Source organism: Schistocerca americana, chromosome 4 (assembly GCF_021461395.2).
Source record: "Schistocerca americana isolate TAMUIC-IGC-003095 chromosome 4, iqSchAmer2.1, whole genome shotgun sequence".
Taxonomy (NCBI): Eukaryota; Metazoa; Arthropoda; class Insecta; order Orthoptera; family Acrididae; genus Schistocerca; species Schistocerca americana.
Genome location: NC_060122.1, coordinates 347,811,867 through 347,827,947, shown reverse-complemented (window position 1 = coordinate 347,827,947; position 16,081 = coordinate 347,811,867). Strand labels below are relative to the sequence as shown.

Below are 16,081 nucleotides of genomic sequence, written 5' to 3'. Positions count from 1 at the left end.
TAGTTGGAATTATGTTAGACAAAACAAGTTTTCTCCTATATTTGTCTGGTAAGAGGCAGAGAGGTGGTGCAGCAATAGCTTGGGTTAAATCCCAAATATTTACATTTTGATATGTGTGTGTTTAAAAATTACCACTCAGATAAATGCTGAAATACCATAGAGAAAACAACAGCCCCCCCCCCCCCCCCCCCCACACACACATGGGAAGAACATCAGAAGCTATAAATTCTGTAAAAATAAGTTAAAATGTAACTGTAAAGTAAATCACATAAGTAGGGCTGGTTCATTAGTGAAAAACTGGAGCAGCCAGCTATTCTGAAAAATGTGGGGGGACACCACTCTGTAGTACCCCTGCGTATTCGTTACAAAATTGGTTAGACCACAGGAAGTGACAATGCTATACAAAACACTTTCTTTCTTTATTAATCCAATATCATGAACAGGAAAAAGAATCAATTACAAAGAGTGATAATCATTCAAGGATTAAATAAACTAACAAAATATCACTTATTGCGCTTCAAAGACGACACAAAAGTTTACTGTGTGCAATTTATTCTGCCAGTGACAACTCTCACCCGTGAATAAGTCAGTGATAACACCACATTAAAAGGCAATGTACAACATAAACAAAATACACTCCTGGAAATTGAAATAAGAACACCGTGAATTCATTGTCCCAGGAAGGGGAAACTTTATTGACACATTCCTGGGGTCAAATACATCACATGATCACACTGACAGAACCACAGGCACATAGACACAGGCAACAGAGCATGCACAATGTCGGCACTAATACAGTGTATATCCACCTTTCGCAGCAATGCAGGCTGCTATTCTCCCATGGAGACGATCGTAGAGATGCTGGATGTAGTCCTGTGGAACGGCTTGCCATGCCATTTCCACCTGGCGCCTCAGTTGGACCAGTGTTCGTGCTGGACGTGCAGACCGCGTGAGACGCCGCTTCATCCAGTCCCAAACATGCTCAATGGGGGACAGATCTGGAGATCTTGCTGGCCAGGGTAGTTGACTTACACCTTCTAGAGCACGTTGGGTGGCACGGGATACATGCGGACGTGCATTGTCCTGTTGGAACAGCAAGTTCCCTTGCCGGTCTAGGAATGGTAGAACGATGGGTTCGATGACGGTTTGGATGTACCGTGCACTATTCAGTGTCCCCTCGACGATCACCAGGGGTGTACGGCCAGTGTAGGAGATCGCTCCCCACACCATGATGCCGGGTGTTGGCCCTGTGTGCCTCGGTTGTATGCAGTCCTGATTGTGGTGCTCACCTGCACGGCGCCAAACACGCATTCGACTATCATTGGCACCAAGGCAGAAGCGACTCTCATCGCTGAAGACTACACGTCTCCATTCGTCCCTCCATTCACGCCTGTCGCGACACCACTGGAGGCGGGCTGCACGATGTTGGGGCGTGAGCGGAAGACGGCCTAACGGTGTGCGGGACCGTAGCCCAGCTTCATGGAGACGGTTGCGAATGGTCCTCGCCGATACCCCAGGAGCAACAGTGTCCCTAATTTGCTGGGAAGTGGCGGTGCGGTCCCCTACGGCACTGCGTAGGATCCTACGGTCTTGGCGTGCATCCGTGCGTCGCTGCGTCCTGGTCCCAGGTCGACGGGCACGTGCACCTTCCGCCGACCACTGGCGACAACATCGATGTACTGTGGAGACCTCACGCCCCACGTGTTGAGCAATTTGGCGGTACGTCCACCCGGCCTCCCGCATGCCCACTATACGCCCTCGCTCAAAGTCCGTCAACTGCACATACGGTTCACGTCCACGCTGTCGCGGCATGCTACCAGTGTTAAAGACTGCGATGGAGCTCCGTATGCCACGGCAAACTGGCTGACACTGACGGCGGCGGTGCACAAATGCTGCGCAGCTAGCGCCATTCGACGGCCAACACCGCGGTTCCTGATGTGTCCGCTGTGCCGTGCGTGTGATCATTGCTTGTACAGCCCTCTCGCAGTGTCCGGAGCAAGTATGGTGGGTCTGACACACCGGTGTCAATGTGTTCTTTTTTCCATTTCCAGGAGTGTAGAAACACAATAAATGCAATTTGTAAAAGAATTTGTAAGTCACGATTCTTATCTAGCATCAGAAAGTTAAAATAACAAATGAAACACTGTCTGTGTTTTGTGCTGTAAACAGGAAGAAATATTCACTTTTTACTCTCTTCTTCTTTTTTCAGATAAAGTAGAATAGGGAATGTCTTGTCAGCCTGACCTCTCATTTGTTCATTATGGTGAGAGAATTTTTAATTTGTATCTGTTGGGAAAAATAGAATGTTATCTGACGGAAGTAGTGCCAATAAAATTTCTGTGGACTTCACTGTGGATACTTGATGAAACATCATTATATAGAAAAAATATACTTGTTTTACAGCAGTACTAACCAGTGATGTCAGTGCTGAAAACAGATGGCTTAAACAAGCATTATGTGAGCTCATTGCTAGTTAATTTTTTTCAGTTAATTGAATTATGGAAACAAAATAAACAACTGTATGTCCCTTTAGTATACTGAGTGTTCATTCAGTAGTTTATTGAAGACAAATTTTGACCTTTTAAGTCAATGAAAGATAATTTTTTCACTTTCTTTCATTCATTATAATCAATAATTTTAGAAAGCATGCAACAGTGTCACTGATGATTTTAAAAATTTTTTTTTCATGCATAGCACAATGCATTTCAAGAACTGATCCTTATTATCAAATGTAAAATACCAATGTAAATATATGCACTTGGAAATGAGAATGAATTCTCAAAATGCTTGGAGCTAGGCCTGAAAAAATACAGAATGGCTGCAGTGTTTTATTATTTAAAACACAACTTTTTTACTTTAGTCAAATTTTTGTCAGGAAAACTTATTGCAGAGAAAGGTTATTTAGAATGGCAAAATTGCAGTGAACCATCACTAACTTTTCTAACATGACGGAATTTAAAATTTCTAACATGGCTGAATTTAATGTAAAATCAAGCAATGGAAAATCCAGGATGGAATAATAACAATATTATGAAAAGGATAGTTGCTACTCACCATACAGCAAACAGGCACATCAAAAAGACTGTCAAACAAAGCTTTCGACCAACAGGCCTTCTTCAGAATATATATATATATATATATATATATATATACACACACACACACACACACACACACACACACACACACACACACACACACACACACGACCAGAGATTGCGAGCAGCGGTGCATGATGGGTGAAGAAAACTGGGTGGTGGGGTGTGGGACAGTAAAGTGCTGCTTGTGGGAGCACACACAGATGAGATGGGGAGAGGGTAGGGCAGCTAGGTGCAGTCAAGAGAGAGAGGAAGGGCAGTTGGGGGCGGGGGGGGGGGGGGGGGGGCAGGTGGGGGAGGGGTGCAGCTAGGTGCAATCGAGAGGTTAGAAGTAGGGCAGGTGGGAAGCGGTGGGGGCACCGGAAAAAGAAAAAAGTAAAAAGACTGTGGATGTGTTGGTGGGATAGAGGGCTGTGTAGTGCTTGAATGGGAACAGGGAAGGGGGTAGCTGGTGGATGTATTATAGGGAGAGTTCCCACCTGCACAATTCAGATTACCTGGTGTTGGTGGGAAGGATCAAGATGGCACAGGCCATGAAGCAGTCACTAAAATGAAGAACGTGGTGTTGGGCAGCATGCTCAGCAACTGGGTGGTCCAAGTGGCCACAGTCTGTCAGTGGCCACTTATGCAGGCAGACAGGTTGTTGGTTGTCATGCCCACACAGAATGCAGCATAGTGGCTGCAGATTATCTTGTAGATCACATCCCTTTGATGGGATGGGTGATCCTTGTGACAGGACTGGTGGAAGGATGTATGGGACAGATCTTGCATCTAGCTGTATTACAGAGATATGAGCCATGAGGCAAGGGGTTGGGGTCAGGGGTTGGGTAAGAATGGACAAGAATATTGTGTAGGTACAGTGCATGGCAGAATAGCACTATGGGAGGGGTAGAAAGGATAGTGAGTAGGACATTCCTAATTTCCCTCATTTCAGGGCATGACAAAAGGTAGTCAAAAGCCTGGTGGAGAATGTGATACAGTTGCTCCAGTCCTGGATGGTACTGAGTTTTGAGGAGAATGCTCCTCTATGGCCGGATAGTGGGACTTAGGGAAGTGGTGGGTGACTAGAAAGATAAGGCTTGGGAGATCTGTTTTTGTACAAGGTTGGGAGGCTAATTACAGTCGGTAAGGCCTCAGTGAGACCCTTGGTAATTTAGAGAGGGATTCCTTGTCATGACAAATGTGATGGCCACAGGTGATTAGGCTGTATGGAATGGACTTCTTGGTATGGAATGGGTGGCAGCTGTCAAAGTGGAGGTATTGCTGGTTGTTGATAGGTTTGATATGGACGGAAGTACTGACATAGTCATCTTTGGAATGGAGGTCAACATCAAGGAAGATAGCTCGTTGAGTTGAGGAGGACCAGGTGAAAAGTGCTTGGGGGAGATGGTGTTGAGGTTTTGGAGGAATGTGGATAGAGTGTCTTCGCCTTCAATCTAGATCATGAAGATATCATCAATGAATTCTAGGTGGTTAGAAAGGATTTCTCTAAATGGCCCATGAATATGTTGGCATAGGAGTGTGCCATGCAGGTGCCCATAGCTGTGCCCAGATTTGTTTTACCTTCAAAGGAGAAATAATTGTGGATTAGAATTTAGTTGGTCATAGTGACTAGGAAGTAGGTTGTAGGTTTGGAATCCATCAGGATTTGTGAAAGGTAGTGTTCAACAATGGCAAGGTCCTGGGCATTTGGGATGTTAGTGTAAAGAGAGGTGGCATCAACAATGATGAGCAGGACACCACGTGGTAAAGGAACAGGAACTGTGGGAGTCAGTCTAACCATCTAACATCCCTACTGCATCTATCTGCCCTACCTCTCTCCACCTCAGACCTGTATGCTCCTGTTCTTTCTGACAATTGTGCAATAATGCAATTTAGCTTTCTTTTACACAAAATTCTGAAGTCTGGTCTCAGGTATTCAGGACATATATAATCATTGGTCACATTTGGAAATTTCAAACTTTATTATCTTTTTGCACACTTTAGTACAACATGTTTTTAATTTCATTCATCAGAATTGTAATGAAACCTAATTATTCTGCAAAGATGTAAGTAATTCTGTAATAAACTGCAAGACAAACTGACACTTTTATTTTTATGCAGTCTCTTATATGCCAGGTGGTGAAGACATATTCAATTATCAAAACTAAATCTGGTGTAGGAAGGTATGTTATTTTACTGCCAGTTTACAAAAAATACAATACAAAAAATAGACTTGGAAAATTTTGGTAGAATGTAAATAATTCCAGAGAAGGAGACCAGTCACTGAGTAGCAGAAGTGTTCAGTCATCAACAGGCACACACAAAAGAAAGAAAAGCTAGCTTTAACTTACATTGTGTTGGTGGGACTCTCTCTCTCTCTCTCTCTCTCTCTCTCTCTCTCTCTGTGTGTGTGTGTGTACTTGTAGTCTGATTCAATAAGGGATTTATTCTAAAAGCTACCAAGTTTTATTTCTCTTTTGTGCTTGCCTGTCAGCAACTCGATGCTTCAGCTATTCAGTGAGCAGTCTTCCTTGCTCCTGAATTATTAATGCTAAAAGAAGTTCTTTACCTCCAGCAGATACCATATGACAAATTGGAGTTTGTGAAGAAACATAGTGAAGTGAAAATTATAAGTGGATCTGCACTCTCCACAAATAACAAACTGTGTAATCAAGCAAGGTTTAATATAAGTGTATCATGCAACGATTTGAAAAGTATTCATTTGCAGAGATTCAACGGAATATTACAATTAAGTCTCAGTCAAATTCTGCTCAGATTAATACTGGCAAAACTGTTCTTTACTAACAACCAGATACTGTCTCTGCATACTCATACTGCATAGAGATCCAACAGAGTCCACAAAAGACAGGTAATTTTTGTACTTACAAAATAAGTGGCATTATATGGAAATGTTTGCATTGTCAAACAATATACTTTGCTGTTAGATCTTTGAGTTTGATTCACTTTCATACAATCTTTATGTGTCTATTAAGAGTGTCACATTTTGTGCCATGAGTGTGAAATAATATGACATATGAGTGGTCTATTAAAATATTGTAAAATCTGGATTTGCAATTGTGCTCTAGTGCCTGGACTCTCACATACTCTGCCAAATCTAAAAATAAACTGGTTCTCACTGACACCATCCTATCCCATTATATGTTGGCATATTTGAGTAAGAATGATATTTCTCTAATCCAGGCTGCCACTTCTCCAAAAACACTATTCTTCACGTCCTCTTACCAATTCTCACATAAACGCAATTCTGTGATCTCATTTCTTATTAATTTTATTACCTTTGCACATGACATAACTATTTCATATTTAAGACATAAGAGGAGTGATTTCAAGACTCTTGGAACCATAAGTCTTTATGAGCCATTAACTGGGCTTCTGGTCATCCTATTTTACAACAACTAAACCATTTCCCTAGACAGATGTCTACGAATGCTGCCTTCTTTGATTCTGATGATTGTGTACTAGAGGCCAGTAAGTAGCTTTCACTGACACTGATCTGTTTAATGTCAGCAACACCTGTCCACCGTTTAATACTTAAGAGTCATTAGCTACAGTCCAATCATTTACTGAAATTACAGTTGGGTTTTCACTTAATCTGTACCATCAGTTATCATAATCTTATTAATCAACAAATTTCTCATTGTGGATGCATTCAAGTATGATAACTTGTTTCACTGTGTCATTATTTTGAAAACATGGATTATTCCTCATCATGTAATCATTCATGTATCTGCCAGCACTGTTTTATCATCTAATTTGTGTATCCTTTTTATTTTGTTTTTCAGTTCTTTAAAATAAAAATTCATTAAACCAGAATTTCATTATGATATGTCGGAATACATATGATGCTGTAATGAATTTTGTAATTCAATGACTGAGTTCTGGTTTAACCATTAAAATGTGCTGTTAGACTTGTGTGATCAATACTTTGATGATAAAAATATTGTGTGAACTATATATCATCATGTTGAATAATTCTTTGCCCATCTTTTATGCAGCCACAAGCTGAAAATTTACCAAATGGTAAAGTTTTGGTTAACGATGTAACATCTTGAAAATATCTAAAACCATTGGTACATATTGAAATTAGCTGTAGGTATTACTAAAATATTTGAGCTTTGAATAAGAAAGACTAGTTAGATATAGAACAACAATGATAACTTACCTTTCATACATTCAATCCCTATTTCCTTAAAGATGTTGCTGTAAGCTGTAGTTACAGTGTCATATGTGACTTCTGCATTTTCAACTGAGGTATCAAACGAGTACAAGTCTTTCATAATAAACTCTCTTGCTCTCATTAGACCAAACCGTGGTTTCATTTCATCTCGGAACTTACTTCCTATCTGATACAATAAGAGTGGGAAATGGTGATGTGATAATTGTGGTACAGATGCTATCAGGTCAGTAACTGCTTCTTCATGTGTCTTGAAAAGAAACAGAAAGGGGTATCAATCAAAAATGAAATCACAAGAATAACAAAATGATTTATTAAATGTTTGGAACCCACACATAAAAGTTAGTTTATTGACATAGTGAGAACATTTCTTTTCAGTGTCTTGCTGGTAGGTATATCACAATTTTTTTCGGCCAAAGAGGCTTTTCAATTTAATTGCTACAGCTGATTGCAAACAACACCCCCTAGCTCAAGAACAAAGATGTAATTTACAAATTTCATTTAGTTCATGGCAGTATCATAATCTTTTCTTTGGAACGGAGAATTTATTAACATGGTAGTGGGTTAGGTGGGATGTGGTGTGATGGAAAAGATTGAGATGTGATCAGGTGGAGAATGGTGGGTTGGGGAGCAGCGTGATAGGACAGAGTGGGGTGTGGTGCACTGTGGTGCAGAGGAGTGATGTGATGAATTAAGATGGGCTGGGGTGGATTAGGGTGTGATAGGGTGGAGTAATTTGGAATAGTGTGTAGGAGGGTGCATGGTGTTAGAGTAGGTTCGATAGTAGTGGTGTAGGGTGGGTAGCGGTGGAGTAGGATGGGTGGTGTTGGAGTAGGATGGGTGGCAGCAGCGTAGGGTGGGTGGAGGTGACTTAGAGTGGGTAGTGATGGAGTAGAGTGAGTGACGGTGGAGTTGGGTGGGTTGCAGTGGATAGGGTAGGTGGTGGGTGAGCAGCAGTGGAGTGGGGTGGGTGGCAGTGGAGTAGGATGGGTGGCAGGTGGTATGGTGGGTGGCAGTGGCATAGAGTGGGGGTGATGGAGTAGGGTGAGTGACAGTGGAGTAGGCTGGATGGCAGTGAAGTAGGTTGGGTGGTAGTTGGGTAGGGTAGGTGGCAGTGGAGTAAGATAGGTGGGAGTGGTAGGTGGCAGTGGTGTAGGGTGGGTGATGGTGACAAGGGAGTCATATTGATAAAAAAGTCACAGGATTTTGTGTAAGAACTGGAACAATTTTAACCAAACATGTATGCTGTGAAAGTAAAAAACACTGTAGCACCCCACAGCTTAGGAATTGTGGTGGTGGAGGCAATGGTGGAATGTTTGGAGAAATTTAAACGTAAGTAGGTACACTTGTGATTGCTGCCTGGAATAAAATACTGAGGGGCTGAGTCAACTATAGTATTTCAGTGGAATGGTGTTGGGGAGGGAAGGAGACACCACATAAAAGACTTACATTGAGTCCAATATGTAGGTTTTGTGTCTGCTAAGCTGATTGTCATGGCAACAGTAATCTAGGGATAGCATTTTTGACCCTTAATCAAAATGTCATGGCCCTGGGTTCAATCAACAACACTGTTTAGATTCTGAATAAAATTCATCATCAGTGCTGGTCAAAGATTCTATTATAAGCAATCACCCTCTATATGCCAACAGCTTTGTCAAACAGAGAAGATAAAAGTTGTAATGGAACAGATTGAGGGTGAAGTATTGTAGAACACAATAAATTGGTTTGGAATATGAACCGATTCAGCCAATTCCATTATGTACATTGGATATACTTTTGCATTTTAACTCGCAATCTATGACCAATCTTTATAAAATAATGTGTGCAATGCTACATAGTGTATATTTGTCATTCTCAGTACAAACTGGAACAAAGCCATTTATACAAAATATTATGAATTGTCATAAGAAACCACTACAATAGGAAGTGAAATTATAATATAATTATGTTTAAAGAACAGTTTATGAAATTAATTATTCAAACACTTACAATGTAAATTTTGATTTGAAAGAGTGCAAATTTATTATGTTTCACTAGAGAAATTGTAATTATGCTTTGTCATGCACATGATGGTGTGTCTAGATAATTACTGTTTTTAATTGTACTTTCTGCAAGGATCCTGGGTAATACAAGAAGAGACAGGATAAAGAATGAAACAATATGAAACACTGAAACAACCTTTAGGTTAATTCCCTAAACGAAACTAAGAGAAAAATAGGCTTAAATGGTTTGGCCATGTTAAAAGAATGGGCCCAGAAATACTTTCAAGAAAAGCTCTGGAACAGACAGAATCTATATCTACATCTATATTCTGCAGACTACTGTGAAGTGCATGCCGGAGGGTATGTCCCATTGTACCAGTTATTAGGGTTTCTTCCTGTTCCATTCATGTATGGAGCATGGGAAGAATGATGGTTTGAATACCTTTGTGCATGCAGTAATTATTCTAAACTTATCCTCACGATCCATGTGTGAGCGATATATAGGGAGTAATCATTTAAAGCCAGTTCTTGAAACTTTATTAATAGACTTTCTTGGGATAGTTTACATCTGCCTTCAAGAGTCTGTCATTTCAGTTCCTTTAGTATCTCTGTTACACTCTCCCATGGTTTAAACAAACCTATGGCAATTTGTGCTTCCCTTCTCTGTAGACATTCAATATCCCCTGTTAGTCCTATCTGGTATGGGTACCACACACTTGAGTAATATTCTAGGATGGGACACATGACTGATTTGTAAGCAATCTCTACTGTAGACCGAATGCACTTCCCCAGTATTCTACCAATACACCGAAGTCTGCCACTTGCTTTACCCATGACTGACCCTATGTGATCGTTCCATTTCATATCTCAGGTACTTGTATGAGTTGGCCAATTTGAAAAGTGACTCATTGATGTTATAGTCATAGGATACTACCTTTTTTTGCGGAGTGCACAGTTTTAGATCTTTGAACATTTAGAGCAAGTTGCCAGTCTCTCCACCATGTTGAAATCTTATCAAGATTTGACTGAATATTTATGCAGCCTCTTTCAGATAGTACTTCCTTATAGATAAGTGCATCATCTGCAAGGAGCCTGATTTTACTATTAATATTGTCTGCAAGGTCATTAACATGCAACATGAACAGCAAGCATACCAACATACTTCCCTGTGGCACACCTGAAGTTGCTTCTACGTTTGATGATAACTCTCAATCCAAGATAATATGCTGTGTCCTCCCTATCAGAAAGTCCTAAGTCGAGTCACAAATTTCATTTGATACACAATAGGATCATACTTTTGACAATAAGTGTAGGTGCAGTACTGACTCAAATGCTTTTCAGAAATCAAGAAACACTGCATCTACCTGGTTGCCTTGATCTAAAGCTTTCAGTATGTCATGTGAGAAAAGTTCGAGTTCAGTTTCTCATGATTGATGTTTTAGAAAATCATGCTGGTTTGCACTGAGGAGGTCATTTTGTTCAAGATACCTCATTATGTTTGAGCTGGGAATATGTCCAAAGATTCTACAACAAATCGATGTCAAGGATATTGGACGGTAGTTTTGTGGATCGGTTCTACTACCATTCTTGTAGATGTGTGTGACCCGTAACTTTTTTCAAGAACTGGGATGGGTTTTTGTTTGAGAGATCTACGATGGATTGTAGTGAGAAGAAGGGCTAATTCAGCTCCAAATTCAGTGTAGAATCTGACAGGGATTTCATCAGGGCCTGGAGCTTTGTTCAGTTCTAACAATTTCAGCTACTTCTCAACACCACTGACACTAATACTTATTTCATTAATCTTTTCAGTGGACAAGGATTAAATAGGGGCAATTCTCTTGGGTTTTTATTTGTAAAGGATCATTTGCAAACAGAATCAAGCCTTTCAGCTTTCGCTTTGCTACCCTCAATTTCAGTTCTTGTCTCATTCGCTAGGAACTGGGCACTAACTTTGGTGCCACTAGCAGCTTTTACATATGACCAGAATTTATTTGGATTTTGTGAAATGTAATTTGACAATATTCTGCTACAGTAGTCACTGAAGGCATCACGAATTGGTCTCTTGACAGCTGAATGTGTTTCATTCAGCATCTCTCTATCTATAGATGTATGTTTTGTTTTACATCTATTATGCAGTAATATCTGTTGCTTTAGAAGTTTCTTTACAGTGACTGTATACAATGGAGGTTCCCTCCTATGATGAACTGTTCTACTGTGTACATATCTATCAAGTGCACGGTCAACTATTCTTTTAAATCTGAGCCAGAGTTCCTCTACATACTCCTAACCTGTGCTGAATGTTCTAAGTTCCTCATTGAGATATAACATTACTGATTTTTTATCTTGTTTACTGAACATATATAGCTTTTTATTGTTTTGGTTGTCCTTTGTACTTTGGTAATCATTTTGAAATGGATGTCCTCAAACAGGTCAGGTCTATTTGTTGCCATTAGATTCAATATATCTCCATTATGAGTAGGGTCCCTAACTATCTGTTCTAGGTAGTTTTCAGAGAAGGCATTTAGTAATGTTTCACAAGATGTCTTATTAAAACCACAACTAACTAAACTGTAATTTTCCCAGATAATTGTTGGATGATTAAAGTCTCCACTGATGACTACAGTATGATTGGGGAACTTCCTTACAAGTGAACAGAGGTTTTCTCTGAAGTTTTCAGTTACATCAGGAGATGAGTCTGGTGGGTGGTAAAAGGATCCAATTATCATTTTATGCCCACACCTGATACTGAGTCTTGCCCAAACTATCTCACATGCAGCTTCAATTTCCATCTTGGTGCATTTGAGTTTTTTGTCTACTGCAACAAGTACACCACTTCCATTACCCATTTGCCTATACACTTAAATTTTCCCCAAAAATCTCACTGCTGTCAATTTTAGGTTTGAACCAGCTTTCTGCACCTAGTATTATGTGACCTCCACTGCTTTTCATGAGCACTTCAAACTCTGGCATTTTGTTGTGAATGCCTTGGCAGTTTATCATTAGGATTTTAACACTACCACCTGTTGGAGGTATTTTTTTTTATCTTACACTGATTCTTCTACAGCCATCATTATATGGATTGGATGGAGGGTCGCCTAATCTAAAAAATCCTTTTCTGCACCCCACACACAGTCAGCTACATGAGTAGCAGCCTCTGATGTGTAGTGCACACCTAGCCTATTTAGGGGGACCGTATGGTTCTCAACCCTATGGAGCAAGTGCAGGAATCTGCACCCCAGCTTGTCACAGAACTTTTGAAGCCTCTGGTTCAGTCCTTCCATTTGACTCAGAACCAATGGGCTATGATCAGTTTTGGTGACAATGCTGCAAATTGTGAGCTTTGTTGAAACTCCATGCACAAGGATGGTCTTCTCAACCTTCTCTGCCAGTCACTGGAATGATCCAAGAATGACTTCGGAGCCCAGACGACAAGCATCATTTGTTTCAATGTGCACCACAATCTGCTGTTGGTTGCAACCTGTTTCCTCTATGGCTGCCGAAATAGCCTCTTCAACATGTTGAATGAGGCCCCCAGGCATACACACTAAGTGCACCTGGTGTCCTTACCAGCCCTTGCTGCCATTTCCATAAGGGGTACCATCATTTGCTGTACATTTGAACTGTCAACGATTTTGCGTTTGCCTCCTCGTGTCACTGGGCAAAGGAGATTTCCCCACAACAGGTGAAGTGAGTCCTACTGGGTCAGTTTCAGTTTCAGTGGAAGACAGCACCTCAAACTTGTTGGTTAGGGGGATCGGTACAACAGCCTGAGCCCTCCCAGTGCCCATCCACCCTGTACAGGATGCCTAGATCCACCATTGACATGCCACTTGCAGTCAAGTGCACGGGTAAGGACAGGTCCTGTCCTTTCTGCAGAGGAGACAGAATCTACAGGAGAGGAAAGTACCTGAGGTACCTCTGGCACAGGTATCACAGGTACACAACTCTTGGAAGTTCTTCCAACACACCGATTTGCAGCAGCTGTCAATTGTTTGAAAGTAGTCAGGGTGGGGCTGCATTTTGGCTGGTGCTATACATTACAAGGCAGTGAACAAAGGACTTTAAGTTATTCCTGCTGATTATCTTTTAATCTTTACAGCTAAAAAGTTGCTAATTCCCTATAAGAATTGACGCAGATACACAAAATGAGATTTCCATTAAAGCAACACAAAAAACTGTGGTAAAAGTTACTAGTTTCCTAAAATATTTTGTTGCTAATTATAGTTGTTAGCAAACTTGAAAAGAGAGTTAATTTATGATAAATTCAGATAATATATAGGGCTACTCCTTTTAAGGGAAAACTAGATATACCACAAAATGTTAATTAGAAAATCTGCTACAGTAACTAAATTACAAACCCCAATTTGTTACAAATTGGTCATAGATTATACAAAGGACAATGTTATTCAATAATGAATGTACTGGTCTATACTATTAAGAATATATTTATACTTTGGTAGCTGTGCCCACCAAACCAATACATTGCAGAAGAGTATGGTATGGAGTTGATGTAGTATGCTATGTCTACAAGTTAATTCACAAATCAGTCACAAGGAGTTGTAAAAGTTTGGAAAATGTTGTGAAAGTGGAAGCTCTACTCTCTCTATGTTCAAAAGTTATTTTGTGAATAAATGGCAAAGAGTGGTCAAACAGTGGAGTTTGAATGCTTATTTTAAAGAAGCAGTTAATATCTCTGAACTGAAAAATTTAAATGCAAGGATCTCTCCAACAACAAGCACTCAGATTAAACATCAACTAAGTATCAACTACAAATGTAGCATCACATGTTCACTGCAATGAACAAACTATTTTGAACTTTGTTATGGTACAATATAATTAGAGCAGGGATGTGTTACAGTATTCAGGGCATTTTCTTGCTCTTCAGGTGGGTAACTGCCCATAAAGGTGGCAGAATCAGCAATGATCAATGGCATGAGGATACAGAAGGCAATGGAAACTCTTGTAAACCCTACTGGATGTACTGACAGAATATTCAGAACTACTGACAAATATCATTACATTTATGATTGGCAAGGACGCTACCAGCAAGGAAAACACAGCACCTCCCAACACTGTACACTGATCTTTACTGGTGGTTTCCTAGACGACCACACCAAGGGGCCGGGGTTTGATTCCCGGCTGGGTCTGAGATTTTCTCCGCTCTGCGACTGGGTGTTGTGTTGTCCTCATTATCATTTCATCATCATCAATGGAAGGTAACAGGAAACCACCACTGGAATCACTTCCCTAGGTGCTCAAGCAGTGGACCTCTCTGAAGAGGCTTTCCCCATGACAAGACCTGCCGTAAGGCAGAACACAAAGTTCAGTTTCCTAGACGGCAATGCTATATTTACTGACTTTGCCAGGTAATGAATCAGACTGCTCTTACTGTTGTGCAAGTTGACTATCCCTGTGTGAGATTTCTGTAGAGAAAGTTACACTTCAGCACCTACTGACTGGCTACTCAGCCAAGCAAACCAACTACTACTGTAGTGATTTCCACCATCACCTATCAGTACTGCCACACCTATGTTACCAACTGGCAACTTTTCTGTATTCAGTTTAACCTGAATGCACAGTGAATTAATTGTACTAATTCTTTAATTTCTTTGTGGCTTAGGACAATTATTTTATTTTATTTTATTGTGAGCTTATTGACTTTTGTTTCATGTTGCAGCATATGTATGCAAGAGTAATAATTAACTGTTGTCATAGAAGAGCAAATCACAAAAGAAATCATTGCATTAAAGGTACTACTACTATATGTACCCACAGGAAATGTGGCCTGTAACTGAAAAAAGCGTCATGATGATCTCTCCATTAGAGAAATCTTTTGGATTGGTCCTCTGTTCAGATCTCTGAGAGGGGACTGCCAAGGAAGAGCTGACCATGAGAGAACATTGGAAAACCAACAAAAGGGGAACATTATGCATCAGAGCATGGGAAGTCACAAGTCTGAATGTGGTAGGGAAATTAGAAAATTTTGAAAGGGAACCCAAACATTCCATCTAGATATAGTAGGAGTTAGTGAAGTGTAATGGAAAGAAGATAAGGATTGCTGGCTATATGATTAGGCGGTAATATCAATAGCAGCAAAAAATGATGTGACAGTAGTTGGATTCATTATGAATAAGGAAGAAGAACAAAGTGTTAGATACTATGAGTAGTTCATTGACTGCATTATTCTCATTGGTACATATGCTTAAAACTATATCTCAAGTATACATGCTGATGTTACAATCAGAAGATGAATGGAGAGAAAAAAGAAGAAGAGAATAGTAAAGGAAAGGAATTAGAATTTTTTGTTAAAAAATCATTTGCAATACCACAGTCAGTACCATGCAGAATTAAAACAGAGACTGAAGTGGTAGTGAACCAATAACGTCACAAGTGGCTCATACCTAGATACACATTTCAGTACAGTCACAAGCTGCCAGATACTTAGTACACATTCAGCAGAAAGATGACAGAGACAGAAAACTAGAGCTGAAGGGGAGAGACATGTCTTCTACACAAGGATGCATAGAGAGAGCCTAATGAAATAATTAACAGGCTGTAACTTAAGTGAAAGTAGCAGAACAAGGATTACTGACAACAGAGAATAAGCAAGACGCATACGTATACTCCCATGCTAATCCCTTCAAATACCCTGGATTTTCAGCTCTCAAGGGAGTTGATTACTGGGATTGATGGCATTCACAGGAATAGCATTCAGTTCTGTGATTAGAATAGAGTACTGAACCTGTGTCCTAGATGTTCCAGCACCTCCCATGAACTAGCCAAAGATGTTTTCGAGAAGCTGAACTATACTTGGTGAACTTCTT

General features: G+C 40.4%; 1 protein-coding gene across 2 annotated transcripts in view; it reads right to left on the bottom strand.

Annotated features, from left to right (window-relative positions):
- The window catches only part of LOC124612806 (probable proline--tRNA ligase, mitochondrial), a 124,574-nt gene that overhangs the window by 41,353 nt on the left and 67,140 nt on the right, over nucleotides 1-16,081 (bottom strand). For both annotated transcript variants that reach the window (XM_047141226.1, XM_047141225.1), the window contains one exon: nucleotides 7,264-7,525. In XM_047141226.1, coding sequence (XP_046997182.1) covers nucleotides 7,264-7,525 — 262 coding nt within the window. The remainder of the gene's footprint in view (nucleotides 1-7,263; nucleotides 7,526-16,081) is intronic.